Consider the following 18,244-nt stretch of genomic DNA (forward strand, 5'->3'; position numbering starts at 1 on the left):
GGCTCTGCATCCATCCCCGATCTGCAAAAATGGTCTGCAGATGCAGATATCTGCAATATATAGCAGATATCCATGGATTTGCAGATCTCTAGATTAGGGTTCTCCAGTCCAACATAAATGGGTAGGAATTTGAGAAACTAGCATCTAGGGAAGGTTGCCAACAATCTGTAAAATTCAACAATGTTTTATGGCTCCCTGACTCATTCTTGCCCCTAGCCTTGGGTGGACAACTAACTCTGTCATTGACAATCAAATCTTATCTCCTAAACTTCCCAGTTTCCTGTCCTCAGTTGCCCTCCCTGAAAATCAGCAACTGTTTGTTGTGTTGTCTTTGCCCCTCTCCTATCACACCTGCAGATTTCTACAATGTATTGCTTCATCCCAACAGCACCACATTGGCTTGTCAGGCATACTGGTACTTTTGAATAGAATCTAAATTAAATTTTGATAGAAAACAAAACAAATAGATTACCTATCTTTGGTGGTTTTGAGATGCTTAGAATCTGATTTTCTAAAGCATCTAATGATGCAGATATAGACATACAGTTTGTGTTGAGAAAGTCAATGTTAATTATTATGCAGCTCATATTTCAGATTTGTTTTCCTTACCAGAATTTATATTTGCTGAAATTTAAGTTTGCTGAAAATGCGTGTGTGTGTGTGTCTGAGAGAAAGAGAGAGACACACATCACCAGTTTCAAAGGCTGCCTAACTGGTGACACCATTTCAGCAGTGGGGATTTCTCTTTGGAATTCCCCATTTAGAACTGGCACTGACAGCAAACAGAGGGCACGATCACTTTGATTAATAAAATGTGTGTGACATTGCTTAGCAACCAGAGGTTGTTTCTCTAACATTCTCAGGCAAGACTCATGTGAATGTAACTTTGTATCACTGAGGAATGCAGGAGTCAGTATCTCATTTTCATGAGCTCAGAAGAGAATGAAAGAAATGTTATTTACCTAAATGCTTCATTACGACTGTTCTAATGCAGCAGAGACATTTTAGCAAGAACAGGTGAGACGACTTCAAAGGTTGGAAGGACACCATGTACAGATGGGGAGAGTGCAACTGGGAACAGTGTGAAGAAACATCTGTTGCAAAAGTACTTGGTTTGCTATCATCTGATTAGTTCTCCCCAAAAGGCTACTCAGTGTAACAAATGAATGACTAAATATCATTTCAATGTGGAAAATACAAGGAAGACCTCTAAGGCTACAGCTTTGACAAGCTCCTGGAAAGCATGTGAAACATTGTCTCTTTGTCATTATGCTGGTGCAGTGTTAACTCCTGGTAAACAGCCGAAGACCAGCACAGCCTGGGTTTCACCCTTTCTTCCACAGTGATGTTCACACACTTTTGACACTTTGACACTGGCTATATATTAAATAAGGCTATAAGGCTACATATAGTATATATTTGCCCTCCCCAAAACAGTTGTCAAAAACCAACGCAAGTACATAGACCACCCACAAAGCACTAGAAAAAGCCAGGAAACACCTGTTGATGCCCTCACTCAATCCCTGCAACCGACAGCCATGATTTCATTGTCTGCACATTACCCCACTCCCACCCCCAACTAGGGGAGTCTCCTCCCTCTGCCTCCACCCTTCAGCCATCTCCTGGCACCAGTCCCCCCACTCCTTCCACCTCCCACTTACAAGAGGGGACAAGCAGAGTGGGAAACTTGCACCTGGAGTGTCTGATGAGCAGCGGCTTCTCCCTGCACTTGGCTACAGGGGAATGCTTGTCAGACTGACCTGAAAAGGTTGGTCACACTGGGACTCCAGCTAGGGAGGGTGAAGCCTTCTCGCAGTGCCTGAGGGAGGGGGACACAACTGATCCTATTCTACTCATCCTCCCTCTCCTTTTCATGGCTGTTTAACTCCCTTGATTCCCCTTGCTCCATGGAGACTGGGGGTGGACGTATGAGGCAAATAGGCACGTTGTGGGGCAGGAGAGCTGCTATTGGCCTTCTTTAACACTGTTCTTGCTTACTTGTAGAATCAAAACAAAGTTATGACAGACATATACATAAGTGCTGATAAATGCCTCAGCTACACTAGCCAGCTGAACCTTTGCTGGCAATGGCTGTGAGCAATGGGTCTGCTTAACCAGGGCAGAAATGGTGCAGCCCATGACAAGACTGTTTTCAGCACCCGGGAAGTGTGAATGGGATGTGGTGGTGCCAGAGCCCTGCACACACAGCGAGGCCTGGACCAGTGACAGAGAACACTGTTTTGTACAGTTAAGTGGCAAGATTCTAGAGTCCATATGAGACAGGCAAAATAGCAAATGCTACTGTCAGCCAAGGGAGCTCAAAGATTAGCACGTCTTATCAGCACAACTATTATTCACATATTAAATTCTCCAAAACAGAGCAACGAGAACACAGGGCCATGTGTTTCCTTGCCATGTAACTCATGCGTCAAGGTGGAGGTGGGAGCAAATTAATGTAAACACTGGCTGCAGTGAAGCCATTCTCCTTCCACCCTACCTTGTTAGACTGGTAGGGATACAGAGTGGGCGGGACACAAAAAAGCCAACCATCTGCAGAGAGCCCAACCCCCTCATCTCTGTGCTCCCCTTTGCCCTCCCCCCCCGCAAATGGCAATTGCAGAGCATGCTATAGACACAGCTGTAGGTTCATAAGCCATTTCGATGCCTCCTCTATGATGGTGTGGACATCATCCAATTCATCTTTGCATCCATACTGGGGCACTGTGTTTGTGTCCGCCACAGTTTCACAAAGGGGAGTCTTTGATTTTCCATTTGTGCATCAAGTAACCGCATCTTCCATGGGTTGTCAGGATGCCCTTCAGAGTGGTCCAAAGTCTGCATGGCAGGTTGAAACCAGGAGGGTGGCTTGTCGGGTTAGTGATAATGTGCTTGTTTGAGATGGTGGATGAGATCTAGACACACTTCCATTCCATGGCCAGATCCAGAGACAGGAGGCGGTCATGCATGGGCCATAGTGGTTTTCGTGATTCAGGTGTTGTTGGGGAATGATGCCAATGACCTGCCAGATGGGAAGTTCTAGGTAGTCATTGCTGTAAGTCTGTTCTCGTGCTTTGCCTATATCTTGATGGGTAGCTGGTGGTTTAATGTTTGCTAACACAGAAAGCTATGACAGAGGTGTTGAGTTTAAAGTTACCATGAAAATTCAGATGCTCTGATTCAGCTGCCTAGCCACAAGTTGGGTATTGAAGCTTCTTGTCCACACTCATGCACAGTACACTGCAACTGAGTACATCAGGGCAAAGGCCCATGGTCCTAACACTGGGGCAGTTGATCCTCAGTTTGTTCCAGCTAACTTTTGGATAATATTGATGTGAGTCTTTGCTTTGGAGGCTACTTTCTTGAGGTGGTCATGAAAGGTGAGTGTGAAGTCAAGACCACCACCCAGGTATGTTGCTTTGGGTCATAACACACAGTTTCACCCCAAAACTCAACACTGAAGAGTTTTATGCACTTCTGTTGTCAAGATGGAAAGTGAAGACTACCGATTTGCCCAGTTTTGGTCTCAGCCACTACTTTTGGAAGCTCTCCAAAATGTCAGAGGTAAGGGTCACTTCAAGGCCTTTAAAGCGATGGGCCTGAGTTGTGAGGCCCAAATCATCAGTATATGCAAACTTCTGTGCTATGGTTCCAGGCCTGTGACAGCATGGCAGGAGCAGTAGATGTCCTGCCACTGTCAGCCACCCATCAACAGGCCTGGCTTTATGCCCTGCAGGGCTAACTGGAATACTTGGCGGCGGTCCGGGGCTTCGGCAGCATTTCAGCGGTGGGGGGGTCATACGCTCCAGGTCTTACATGGCACTGAAGGACCCCCCTGCTGCCGAAATGCCACCAAAGATCCCCGGAGCAGACCCACCACCACCAAAATGCTGCCGAAGACCCCCAGAGTGGGGCCACCTTAGGCGCGGGGCCCGCTGTCATAAACAGATAGCTAAGGGTTAACGTCTCTTTCACCTGGAAAGGGTTAACAAACAACACCTGACCAGAGGACCAATCAGAAAACAAGACACTTTCAAATCTGGGTGGAGGGAAATTTGGGTGTGGATCCTTTGTTCTTGGGCTGTTCTCTCTCTGGGCTCTGAGAGGGACCACAAGACTCTCCAGGCTCTCTAATCTTCTGTTTCCAATTTGTAAGTACAACGGTAGAAAGACAATAGGCTTTTACATTGTTTTTCTGTATTTGCAAATGTGTAGTCTGCTGGAAATAGTTTAAATTGTATTTTTTCTGGATAAGGCTGTTTATTCATTTTCTATAAGCTAAAAGACCCTGTACTGTTTACCATCTAAACTGCAGAGATAAACCTTTTACTTTTTTCTTTCTATTTTTATTAAAAGCTTTGCTTTAAGACCGGTTTGATTTTTTTCTCCTAGTTAAGGCTCAAAGGACTTGAGTTTGTGTACTCACCAGGGAATTGGTGGGAGAAAGGAAAGGGAGGAGGGAAGAAAAGCCTGCTCTCGGCATTTATCTGTGTATCTCTCTCCGGGGAAGAAGGGAGGGGGGAGTGGTGATTCAAGGATTTGAATTACGGTGATCTCCTAGGGTACCCACGGCAGGAAAGATCTGGGAAGAGGTAAAGAGGGGGAAGGGAATGGTTTATTTCCCTTTGTTGTGAGACTCAAGGAATCTGGGTCTTGGGGGTCCCCAGGGAAGGCTTTGGGGACACCAGTGTCTATCAGGCGCTCTTCTTAAGTCCTGATTGGTGGCAGCCTATCAGATCTAAGCTGGTAATTAAGCTTAGGGAAATTCATGCTAGTACCCATATTTTGGACGCTAAGGTCCAGATTTGGGAATTATACTATGACATGTTGGCAGTGTGTGGGATAGTAGAATCCAAAAGCCAGTAAAATTATTAATTTTCTTTTCTCTGTTAGCTGTTTGTAAGAAGAGAGAAGGGTTTTTTTTTTAAACCTACAGCCAGAGAATTTTTTTTTCTTTGCTCCATCTGGCTGTGCATAGAAATTGCCTCAGGCAGTGCCATTAAGTTTAACGAGGGTCATTTGTTAAACAATAGAACTCCAGCTGTGAGTCAACTACACCAGCAGAACACATATGCAAATTAAAAGTTTTTTTGTTTCTAAGTTATCAAGAAAGGACTTAAAAAAGACTCGGTTGCTAAGCCAACCCCAGGAGACAATAGAGAGCCAGCAGTTCAGACAAAAAAACACCAGAGGGCACCCCAACACAAGAAAACAGGAACCATGACTTCCAGGTCGAAAGTGGATGCAGAGGAACAAATCGAAGAAGCAGACCACAGGCGACAAATGGAGAAAAGAGAAAAAGAGGTGGAGCTGAAAGAAAGAGAAGAAAACATCAAACTGGCAGCCTACAAAAGAAAACAAGCAGCCAAAGACGCAGCCCACCAACAAGAGAGGGAGAAACACCAACAAGAAATGGAAAAACAGCAAAAAAAAGAGTGAAGAGAGGGAAAAAGAGAGAAAGCATGAAATGGACTTGGCGCAGGCCAGGCAGGATGCTCCAGCCAGTCCTAACAACCCTGTGCCAATGATTGTTCCACATCACAAGAAATTTCCCACCTACAAGGCAGGTGATGACACTGACGCCTTCTTAGAAAATTTTGAAAGGGCCTGCCTTGGGTACAGCATCCCTGAAGACCAGTACATGGTAGAACTGAGGCCACAGCTCAGTGGACCCTTAGCAGAGGTGGCGGCTGAAATGCCTAAGGAGAACTTGAATGATTATAAACTTTTTCAAACCAAGGCCAGATACAGAATGGGGATAACACCTGAACATGCCCGTCGGCGGTTCAGAACCCTGAAATGGAAACCAGATGTGTCATTTCCCCGACACGCCTACCACATTGCAAAGAATTATGAAGCCTGGATATCAGGAACAAAGGTTAACTATCTGGACGAGCTGCACCTCCTGATACAAATGGAGCAGTTCTTAGATGGTGTTCCTGAGGAAATAGAAAGGTACATCCTAGATGGAAAGCCCAAAACGGTAATCGAGGTGGGGGAGATTGGAGCCAAATGGATGGAAGTGGCAGAAAAGAAAAAACCTATTGTCAAGGGGAGTGAATACCCCAGGGGGCACACCGACAATAAACCCTATAACCGAGGGCAGCACAAGACCCCACCTACAACCCAAGGAAACCACAGACGCCCTATTCTTCCACCTCACCAGTCTCCAGTAACCCACCTCGACCCAGTGACCAGTCAGCTGGAAGATGCTTTAACTGTAATGAACTGGGACATATAAAGGCCAACTGCCCAAAGAACCCAAACCGAGTGCAAGTCATTACACCACCATCACACCAAAGATCCCCAGGCCCAGATGCCTCTCAAATACCCTTGGAGCTAAGGGAAATGTTGAGAGTGGGTGGAAAGAATGTTACTGCGTGGAGAGACACGGGGGCACAAGTGTCAGCTATCCACCAATCCTTCGTCGACTCCAAATTCATCAACCCAAAGGCCCAAGTAACAATTTACCCCTTCATGTCACAAGCTGTAGACTTGCCTACAGCTGAACTGCCTGTCCAGTACAAAGGCTGGTCAGGAATGTGGACTTTTGCAGTCCATGACAATTATTCTATCCCCATGCTACTGGGGGAAGATTTGACCAACCAGGTGACCAACCGGGCCAAAAGAGTGGGAATGGTTAAATGTAGCCAAACCAGGCAAGCTTCCAGACCCATTCCTGTTCCTGAGCCGTCAACAGAGGCCTCATCTATGTTACCAGAGACCCAGACAGAGGTAGTGGACCCGGATCCCATGCCAACAATGGAAACAGCCACAGTGCTTCCAATCCCAGACCAGGAACTGGGAAAGCAGCCAGCACCAGAACCGTTGCCAGCACTGACACCAGCGCTTGCAAACCCATCTTCAACCCCAATGCCAGAGGGAGCTAGCGAGCCTGAACTGGCAGAAGCAGCAGACAACCATACCCAAGAGGCTCAGCCCGAGCCTGAAATACTCCCTGGTGCACCAGCGCAAAGCGGTTCACCAGCAACCAAAACAACCCCATCACCTACATCGCTTCCAGAGGGACCAAGCCCAAGTTCACAGTCTAAGGAAGAACTGGTGCCTCCAGCTTCAAGGGAACAGTTCCAGACTGAGCAGGAAGCAGATGACAGCCTTCAGAAAGCTTGGGCGGCAGCACGGAGCACCCCACCACCTCTCAGCTCTTCTACTCGATCCTGGTTTGTTGTAGAACAAGGACTTTTATACAAGGAGATTCTTTCTGGTGGACACCAGGAAGACTGGCACCCACAAAAACAGTTGGTGGTTCCAGCTAAGTACCGGGAAAAGCTCTTAAGATTAGCCCATGATCATCCTAGTGGCCATGCTGGGGTGAACAGAACCAAAGACCGGTTGGGGAAGTCCTTCCACTGGGAGGGGATGGGCAAGGACGTTGCCAAGTATGTCCGGTCTTGTGGGGTGTGCCAAAGAGTGGGAAAACCCCAAGACCAGGTCAAGGCCCCTCTCCAGCCACTCCCCATAACTGAGGTCCCATTTCAGCGAGTAGCTGTGGATATTCTGGGTCCTTTCCCAAAAAAGACACCCAGAGGAAAGCAGTACATACTGACTTTCATGGACTTTGCTACCCGATGGCCGGAAGCAGTAGCTCTAGGCAACACCAGGGCTAACGCTGTGTGCCAGCCCCTAACAGACATTTTTGCCAGGGTAGGTTGGCCCTCCAACATCCTTACAGATTCAGGATCTAATTTCCTGGCAGGGACCATGAAAAAACTGTGGGAAACGCATGGGGTGAACCACTTGGTTGCCACCCCATGCCACCATCAAACCAATGGCCTGGTGGAAAGGTTTAATGGAACTTTGGGGGCCATGATACGTAAATTCGTCAATGAACACTCCAATGACTGGGACCTAGTGTTGCAGCAGTTGCTTTTTGCCTACAGGGCTGTACCACATCCCAGTTTAGGGTTTTCACCGTTTGAACTTGTGTATGGTCACGAGGTTAAGGGCCCATTACAGTTGGTGAAGCAGCAATGGGAGGGGTTTACGCCTTCTCCAGGGACTAACATTCTGGACTTTGTAAGCAACCTACAAAACACCCTCCGACACTCTTTAACCCTTGCTAAAGAAAACCTAAAGGATGCTCAACAAGAGCAAAAGGCCTGGTATGACAAACATACCAGAGAGCATTCTTTCAAGGTAGGAGACCAGGTTATGGTCTTGAAGGCGCAACAGGCCCATAAGATGGAAGCATCATGGGAAGGGCCATTCACGGTCCAAGAGCGCCTGGGAGCTGTTAACTACCTCATAGCATTTCCCAATTCCTCCGTAAAGCCCAGAGTTTACCATGTTAATTCTCTCAAGCCCTTTTATTCCAGAGATTTACAGGTTTGTCAGTTTACAGTCCAGGGAGGAGATGATGCTGAGTGGCCTGGTGTCTACTACGAAGAGAAAAAAGACGGTGGTGTGGAAGAGGTGAACCTCTCCACAAGCCTGGAACATCTGCAGCGGCAACAAATCAAGGAGCTGTGCACTAGCTTAGCCCCATTGTTCTCAGCCATCCCAGGATGGACTGAACGGGCATACCACTCCATTGACACAGGTAATGCTCACCCAATTAGAACCCCACTCTACCGGGTGTCTCCTCACGCCCAAGCTGCTATAGAATGGGAGATCCAGAACATGCTAAAGATGGGTATAATATGCTCATCTACCAGTGCATGGGCATCTCCAGTGGTTCTGATACCCAAACCAGATGGGGAAATACGCTTTTGCGTGGACTACCGTAAGCTAAATGCGGTAACTTGTCCAGACAACTATCCAATGCCACGCACCGATGAACTATTGGAGAAGTTGGGACATGCCCAATTCATATCTACAATAGACTTAACCAAGGGGTACTGGCAAGTACCCTAGATGAACCTGCCAAGGAGAGGTCAGCATTCATCACCCATGCAAGGGTGTATGAATTTAATGTACTTCCTTTCGGGCTGCAAAATGCATCCGCCACCTTCCAGAGGCTGGTAGATGGTCTCCTAGCAGGACTGGGCGAATATGCAGTTGCCTACCTCGATGATGTGGCCATTTTTTCTGACTTCTGGCCCGAACACCTAGAACACATGGAAAAGATCTTTGAGCGCATCAGGCAGGCTGGACTAACTGTTAAGGCCAAAAAATGTCAAATAGGCCAAAACAGAGTAACTTACCTGGGACACCAGGTGGGTCGAGGAACCATAAACCCCCTACAGGCCAAGGTGGATGCTATCCAAAAGTGGCCTGTCCCAAAGTCAAAGAAACAGGTTCAATCCTTCTTAGGCTTGGCCGGGTACTACAGGCGTTTTGTACCACACTACAGCCAAATCGCTGCCCCACTGACCGACCTGACCAAAAAGACCCAGCCAAATGCAGTTAAGTGGACTGATGAGTGTTAAAAGGCCTTTACCCAACTTAAGGCAACGCTCATGTCTGACCCAGTGCTAATGGCCCTGGACTTTGACAAGCCATTCCTAGTAACCACAGATGCATCTGAGCGTGGTATAGGAGCAGTTCTCATGCAGGAAGGACCGGATCACAACTTCCATCCTGTCGTGTTTCTCAGCAAGAAACTGTCTGAGAGGGAAAGTCACTGGTCAGTCAATGAAAAGGAATGCTACGCCATTGTGTACGCCCTGGAAAAGCTACGCCCATACATTTGGGGACGGCGGTTCCAGCTACAAACTGACCATGCTGCGCTAAAGTAGCTTCATACTGCCAAAGGGAACAACAAAAAACTTCTTCGATGGAGTTTAGCTCTCCAAAATTTTAATTTTAAAATTCAACACATTTCAGAAGCTGCTAACAAAGTAGCTGATGCACTCTCCCGTGAGAGTTTCCCAGAATCCACTGGTTGAAATTTGTTCTTAAAATGTAGAAAGTCTTGTAGTTTACATACTTAGTAGTATATGTAAAGGTGCATGTGTTGTATTAATCTGTTTATTCTAAAGTTCTAGGAAGAAATCACCGCCAGTGACGTTCCCACTGTCTGCGATTTGGGGGGCGTCATAAACAGATAGCTAAGGGTTAATGTCTCTTTCACCTGGAAAGGGTTAACAAACACCTGACCAGAGGACCAATCAGAAAACAAGACACTTTCAAATCTGGGTGGAGGGAAGTTTGGGTGTGGATCCTTTGTTCTTGGGCTGTTCTCTCTCTGGGCTCTGAGAGGGACCACAAGAATCTCCAGGCTCTCTAATCTTGTTTCCAATTTATAAGTACAACGGTAGAAAGACTCATAGACTCATAGACTCTAGGACTGGAAGGGACCTCGAGAGATCATCGAGTCCAGTCCCCTGCCCTCATGGCAGGACCAAATACTGTCTAGACCATCCCTAACAGACATTTATCTAACCTACTCTTAAATATCTCCAGAGATGGAGATTCCACAACCTCCCTAGGCAATTTATTCCAGTGTTTAACTACCCTGACAGTTAGGAACTTTTTCCTAATGTCCAACCTAAATCTCCCTTGCTGCAGTTTAAGCCCATTGCTTCTTGTTCTATCACTGGAGGCTAAGGTGAACAAGTTTTCTCCCTCCTCCTGATGACACCCTTTTAGATACCTGAAAACTGCTATCAGGTCCCCTCTCAGTCTTCTCTTTTCCAAACTAAACAAACCCAATTCCTTCAGCCTTCCTTCATAGGTCATGTTCTCAAGACAATAGGCTTTTACATTGTTCTTCTGTATTTGCAAATGTGTAGTCTGCTGGAAATAGTTTAAATTGTATTTTTCCTGGATAAGGCTGTTTATCCATTTTCTATAAGCTAAAAGACCCTGTACTGTTTACCATCTAAACTGCAGAGATAAACCTTTTACTTTTTTTCTTTCTATTTTTATTAAAAGCTTTGCTTTAAGACCTGTTTGATTTTTTTCTCCTAGTTAAGGCTCAAAGGACTTGAGTCTGTGTACTCACCAGGGAATTGGTGGGAGAAAGGAAAGGGAGGAGGGAAGAAAAGCCTGCTCTCGGCATTTATCTGTGTATTTCTCTCTGGGGAAGAAGGGAGGGGAGAGTGGTGATTCAAGGATTTGAATTACGGTGATCTCCTAGGGTACCCAAGGCGGGAAAGATCTGGGAGGAGGTTAAAGAGGGGGAAGGGAATGGTTTATTTCCCTTTGTTGTGAGACTCAAGGACTTGTGAGACTCTGGGTCTTGGGGGTCCCCAGGGAAGGGTTTGGGGACACCAGTGTCTATCAGGCGCTCTTCTTAAGTCCTGATTGGTGGCAGCCTATCAGATCTAAGCTGGTAATTAAGCTTAGGGAAATTCATGCTAGTACCCACATTTTGGACGCTAAGGTCCAGATTTGGGAATTATACTATGACACCCGCTTCCAGGGAATCGGTGGAATCGGCATAAAGCCAGCCCTGTCTGCTGGCTGCGCTCTGCGATTGCAGAGGGGAGTTACAGAGTGTAGGTGGGCAGCAGCATTAACACTGTAACGTTTCCTGCAGCCTGCCTTCAGGCTACAGGGAACATGAAGCTGTGTGACTTCCCAGATGTCTCTCCCGACTCCTAGCCCTGCCTTTTTCTGAATGCCTTGTGTGTCCTAAGGAAGTTTTGTGGGAAGTGGGGATGCAGATGACTAGCCTGGGAGGAGGAATATCCCATTTAATCATTTAATTCCTTCTCCCCCTCCCCACTTCCATGCTCCACTATGGCTTTGATCCAAGGATTTTCTCCCCTCTACAGCACACAGTAGTGGGAGCATTTGAGTCAAAATTACAGACAAGACATGAAAACTGTGTTACAATTTATTTTGCCCCATTCCCACTAGCATTAAATCCATGCTCAGGGGGACAACTGTTGGCAGCAATTGCTGACTGCATGTCCAAGGGATTCACTGTCTCTTGCAACCCAATCTGCACACAAGCCCCATGGGCAGAGGCTGCTCAATGGCTATATTGAACCAGTACAACTGTTCTGAATGCTGGGCTCCAACTTGCCAGCAACAGATTGAAAACCAGTGAGTAGTTTAGAGCTCATGTGCCACTGCCACTGGGGTGGGATACAAGTGGATTGAGAGTACCCCTATGCATTTCTCTGGGAAGAGCCCAGTGCCTGTCTCTCTGAGAGCTCCCAGATGACTGGGTCAATGCAATTGCCATTTGGGAGGAGAAAGCACATCTTTCCCCTGCTCTCAGCCAGCCAGCAGGAACTGCTGTGCCTGAACATGGCTAAAGAACTGAAGTAAATTAGGGTATAAACTGTGACCTATTGATAAACGGTTGGTGCAAATCCAAATACCTTTGTCAGTCAGCAAGTCCATAGTTGGATACCTTTTAGGCCCCACCAGAGACAGAGATGCATTTGAAAGAGAAGCAGACATAACCCAGGAATAAAACCAGTTATGAAAATCTACTTGTTACTGAACTAGGAACTACAGCTCTGCAGGGCATTCCCCCAGCTTCCAGGTAACCTTCCAGGGCAAAAAAACAACAGAGAATCCTCTTAGGGAAGCCCAAGGGTCCAGACAGCTAAAAGAGAGAGATTAGTAGAACTATGGCCTATCTGGGCCTTAGATTATCATTCTTGTTATTGCAAGAGAGATTCATGGTCCCACGGCTTTGTCTGTTATATCAATGCTTCAGTGAGAATTATTTCCCACCGAATTCTTACTTTCAGGACTTAGCACCAGACCCTGATTCCTGCTCTGGCAACACAAAGGGGCTGGATTCGCCAGTGGGTATAGAGTAAAGGCAGCTCCCTTTCTGCTCACTACAGGGATGTGTCTGGAGAGCACTGCAGTATGGGAAGCCTCAAACAGCATAACCACCCCTTTGAACCATGACCAGCCTGTATTTTTTAGAGCAGCCCTGAAGCTGGTCTAAATTACTTCAAGGACTGAACTAGCTTTCACCTGCCCTGGAGATTAAGGGAGGTCAACAGTGAGTCGCAGCCAGGATGGGGCAACCTGGCTAGACCCCAGGACTGGGACCTTGGTACCTGCTTATATCTGCTGCATTGAGTCTCATCTTACGTAGAACATTTGCAATGGGGTGCTGGTTGCAGCTAAGATTTACAAGATGCGGCCTTTCACTTGGATTATAAATGATGTGGTATTGCCCTCCTTTCAATGAAGTTTATAAAGAAATTGCATTTTATTTACAGCTGGGCTGTTCAGCAAACCAGTTTCCCAATATGCATTTCTCCAAGTTTACTGCAGAAAACTGGAGATCAAGCCTTATTTGTACCTGGAGGATAATTCTGTGCACCGTGCTTTGGGACAGTGATCAGTTTAAAGTTTAGTGTAGAGCACCAAAACTTCTGTCCATGATCTTTGGCAAATGCCTAGATCCCTATTTCAGTCTTTTGTTGTTGTGCAGCTCTTACTTTACAAATTCACCCTGAAATCTGAATTATGGATGCTGCCACCTGAAGGCTTTTGAAGCCTGGTTAAATCCTAACGGCTTATGTGCAATCATTTGTGCATTGAATCTTGACTGCAATGAGAAACAGTACGATGAGCTGCTGCTGACACCACCAGGTCACCCTAGCAAAAGAGGTTCTCTTTCAGCCTTTGGAGAGTCTTGTCTGGTAAAGAAAACATGCATAAGTTTGCAGACAATACCCAGATGACAATACTAAATACAACTATTTTTAAAAATATCCCTGTATCAAGTTTATCCCTCAGTAACAGAACCTCTTCCAAGGTAGAGCAGTTTTTTCCCCTTGTTACTTTGTACAGCCTCCCAGATTGTCATGCCACAACATATCAGTTATTTAAATTGCATATGAACAGAAACAAACACAGTTAACATCAAATTCATTCCATAGAAAGCATGTGAACGAACTACTCTCCTTCCACATGCATTTGGCCTGCAAAGGCTGAAATCTCACTTTGCAAATTCCTGATGATAACCTGGGTCAACTGGAAAAGATTGTTCGAATTTGGCATTTTAGAACCTCCTGTGTTTTAGTCTGCTCCACCAGCAGCAGTATTGACTGAATGGAAGCATAGCAAAATTTTACTTGGTCAATTTATGAATGAATAATAAGGTACTTCATGTGTGTGTGTGTGTGTGTGAGAGTCAACACTGCCATCACCTGAATTAAAGAAGATGTGAACCAGGGTGAGTAAAGCTGGAATGAGGGAAAGCAGGTACTTGGAGCTGAGGTTAATGGAAACTGAAACAATTTTTGTAATAAAACAAACATGTTTTCCCCTAAAATCAGGGTAATCCCCAATCCAAAGCAGGTGCATTTGAGTCTCTTTAGCAATATGTACTTTAGCAGGAATAATAGGGTAGATTCTCATCTGCATCCAAGCCCTGTTTGTCTAGAGTAGGTGTGGCATAGAGCCTGTCTTGTATTGCTGATTCTGCGGCACACTTTGCCCTGCTGTGACAGAGCAGCACAGTGACTGTTTTAATCTATGGGAGTGCAGTATTGGGTCTAAGGCACAGCTCCTCAAAGTTATTTAGGCTCCTAACTTATAGCCTAAATATCTTTCAGGATCTTGGCCAGCTGAGGACTGGTGTAAAGGAGAAAAGCCCCCCCTACATGCTCACACACCAGAACAGAAAGTGGTAGGTGCAGAAACCAGCTCTCCTGCTTTATGCCAGATGAGAGCTCCCACCCCCATCACAGGAACTCTCAGCTGGCATAGAGCTGAGCTGGAATTCTAGCCAGTAATGGCCTAGACCACAACTGAGAATCTGGGTGTATATTAGCTAAAATAAACTGATCATGCAGAAGGAAAAAAGGTTTTGACCAAAAATAATTTGCACCAGGTTATTTCATTCTGATCCTCAATGGGGGACACAGACTCACACACCAACACAACTTGTCTTTTAGAAGTTTTACATTTTAGTGCCCCCCTCAATCTCTCAACTTCCCTCCCCTACTTAGACTAACCCCAAACCATTGCAATTAGAAAGTTCAGTGCTTTCTTGGTTCTTGTCATTAATTCTCTGTACTTAGATACCATGACAAGTGCATCAAAAAACCCTCACAGATTTACAGTGGAGTCAGTGGGAACCAGCGCAACGGGAGCCCTAAATGTTATGAACTGAAACAAGAGGAAAAATCAATTATAGTTATTTCCTGCAGGTTGGGCTTTTTAGTGGACACTCCAGATACCAAAAACAAACACAGTTACCAACTGTTCTGTCTTTATACTGCACCTAACACTCTGAGGCCCTGGTCAATGATTATAGGCCTTCAGCACTACCACAATACAAATAAATAAATACCAATGAATTCCAAATTACAATTTTAATTTTATTAAAAGTGATTTCACTTTCTATAAACTTCTAGTATTCCTGGAAATAATGCCACATTTTGTTCATAGATTCCATTTTTCACATTTGTGAATAAAATATTCTCCTCATAGAGAGGAATTACATAGCTGAGATACCACACAAGGTACTTTTAAAGCTACAATTTCTATTTCAGATTCTTATGCCTGATCACATAAAGAAAAGTATTATCCTAATATTGTACATGCAATTACATTGTATGCAATGCTCTGAGATTCAGAAAAATATGTTCGCCATATGTATTTAGATAGAAATAACATGCACCTGGACTGAGCATAGCTGGGGACCAGAGAATGTTAATTTCCGCAGCTAAATGCACTGTGCACTGCTGTTTCTCATAAAAGATAGTCAAGCACAATTAAGTTGTGGTCTCAGAATCTGGGCCTGATTGATCGGCAGGCTATTCTAGTTTTATGATGGGGTAACTCCACTGAAACCATGAGTTATATTGGGGTAATGTAGTGGTGAATCAGACCCATTATCTTGACAGGTGCAGAGACAAATCCATCCAGAGACTTGTGAACATCACATATATACTATAGCCTAATGTACCTTCGAACATCCAGCTGATATACTAATAATAATACAGAGATGACAATTTATCATTATCATTGAAAGAAAACTGTCAGATACTTTAGGTCTAACTGCGAGGTTGTATAAAATAGTTTAACCACTACTGATTATTATACCAAACCAGCAGATGTGTTGAAAAGCAAATTAAATTTTTAAAATTCTTTCAGGTATAACAATTAATTAATAAGGCACTTTTAATCTGATGGTATTTCACTAACTTTACAAAAAACATCAACAGCTGTACATTTACACAGAAACCTCCTCGTAAAAACAAGGCCTAAACTGAGTTTTGGCAGCAACATAAAGGCTACTGCATATTTTATTTTTCTTAGAAGACTGGCACCCAGCAAGTACAAGGCACATCACGTACATGGAAAAAATAATTTAGTTTTATGAGGTGGGAATAGCTGGATTGGTTACATTTTGGAAAATAAAAGAAATATTATTCTTTATTCTTTCAAGGAAGGGATCAGCAAGAGTCTGGTGCTGCCCTGAAAAGTGTTTCCATTGCATCAGCTGTGACATAGAAAGAGGTTTCTTTGAATCAGCCTTCGCATGATGTTGTCCCAGCTGGCAACCTCTATACACAGGGAGCTTTTCTGAAGAAGGATCTGAAAAGTGATAAAGTGAAACAGAGATTGAGAACTACCAAGAAAATTCTCAGTCTGGATCAGTATTTGATTTTCCAGAACAGCAAGTGAAACTTTCTATAACAATAAAAGCCACACACACAAAAAGGAGTAAATAACTTGTTAATTTTGTTCCTCAAAAGTCCCCCTCTGCCAGCCCAGAGTATAAGTCCTCATACAAGTAAATGGAATGGAAAGTTTCTTATCTGATCATTTCCTTTCTGCTGCAGCATCTCCTGCAATTCTGTGACATGTGGGCTATTCCCCTCTTCTCTGCTGTTCTAGAAGCAGTTCAGTGTTGCAGCCTGTGCTGGTACTATCCCTCTTTCTGGGTTCCTGCCAGAAGTCATTCCAGAGCTGTGGAAAACATCTTAGAATAGGGTAACAATAACCTGAATGCCAACCAGTGAACTACGTACAGTGGGCTACTTGGGCCACAAACTGTAGCAATAGAAATTAAATGTTGTTCTTTGGCTAATAAAGCCATGCAGGATAGGAAGACTTGTGGGAGATACTGCTAGCAGGGAGAAAATTACTGCTAAGAAATGTTCCATTCTGCAGCTCAGCATCTCCCACAATTCTGTGATGTAGAGGAAGTAGCGAGTAGGGAACATTCCTATACTCTTCAATTCCCAGGCACCCTCGCAACGAGCCTGCCCCTCCTCCTCCAACCAGCCTGCCCCGCCCATCCTCCGAGGCCACACCCCTGCCCCTCTTCTTGGAGGCCCCATCCCTGCTCACTACATCCCCCCTACCAAATGCTTGCTCTCCTGACCCTCACTCACTCATTCATTTTCACCAGGTTGGGGCAGGGGTTGGTGTGTGTGTGTGTGGGGGGGGGCCCTTCGGCTGTGGGTGCAGGCTCTGAGGTGGGGCTGGGGATGAAGGATTTGGGGTGTAGGAAGGTGCTCTGGGCTGGGACTGAAGGGTTCAGAGGGTGGGAGGGGGATCAGGGCTGGGACAAGGTGAGGGATCAGGGCTGGGGAGGAGGTTGCAGGGGGTGAGGACTCTGGCTGTGGGTGCAGGCTCTGGGGATGAGGGATTTTGGATGCAGGAGGGTGCTCCAGGCTGGGACTGAGGGGTTTTGAGGGCAGCAGGGGGATCACAGCTGGGGCGGGGGATGGGGGTTGAGGGCTTGGGCTGGGCAGGGGTTTGGGGTGTGTGTGTGGGGGGGGAGGGCTCCGGCTGGGGGTGTGGGTTCTGGGGTGGGGCTGAGGGGCTTGGAGTACAGAAGGGCAGGCAGGGGCAAGTGGTCAGGGAGGGGGATGGGGCCAGGGGGTGTAGGCTCTGGGTGGTGCTTACCTCAAACAGCTCCTGGAAGCAGGGGCATGTTCCCCCACCGGCTCCTATGCAGAGATGCAGCTCTAAACACTGCCCCGTCCACAGGTGCTGCCCCCCCAGCTTCCATTTGCTGCAGTTCCCAGCCAATGGGAGCTGCAGAGCCAGTGCTTGGGATGGAAGCATCATGCAGAGCCCCCTGGCTGCCCCTATGTGTAGGAGCCAGAAGGGGGGCATACCGCTGCTTCTGGGAGCCTGCCTTAGCCCCCCTGCACCGCCAACTGGACTTTCAATGGCCCGGTCGCAAGTGCTGACCAGAGCTGCCAGGGTTCCTTTTCAACTAGGTGTTCTGGTCAAAAATTGGACATTTGGCAATCCTATCCTCCAGCCACCAGCATACCCCTCCTCTTCCCCTCCAGGTACCCCCCTACGATCCTGCCTTTCCTCTTCCAGGAATCCCCCCCCCACACCACCAGACTGTCCCTCCTCTTCCTCTCCCAGGCACCTGTTCCCACCA

General features: G+C 46.2%; 1 protein-coding gene across 5 annotated transcripts in view; it reads right to left on the bottom strand.

The window, feature by feature from the left end:
- Nucleotides 1-15,247: 15,247 nt before the first annotated feature.
- The window catches only part of RAD54B (RAD54 homolog B), a 119,631-nt gene continuing 116,634 nt past the window's right edge, over nt 15,248-18,244 (bottom strand). For all 5 annotated transcript variants that reach the window (XM_030553488.1, XM_030553486.1, XM_030553485.1 and 2 more), the window contains exon 15: nt 15,248-16,431. In XM_030553488.1, the coding sequence (XP_030409348.1) occupies nt 16,211-16,431 (221 nt within the window). In that variant the 3' untranslated portion in view covers nt 15,248-16,210. The remainder of the gene's footprint in view (nt 16,432-18,244) is intronic.

Source organism: Gopherus evgoodei, chromosome 2 (assembly GCF_007399415.2).
Source record: "Gopherus evgoodei ecotype Sinaloan lineage chromosome 2, rGopEvg1_v1.p, whole genome shotgun sequence".
Classification (NCBI taxonomy): domain Eukaryota; kingdom Metazoa; phylum Chordata; order Testudines; family Testudinidae; genus Gopherus; species Gopherus evgoodei.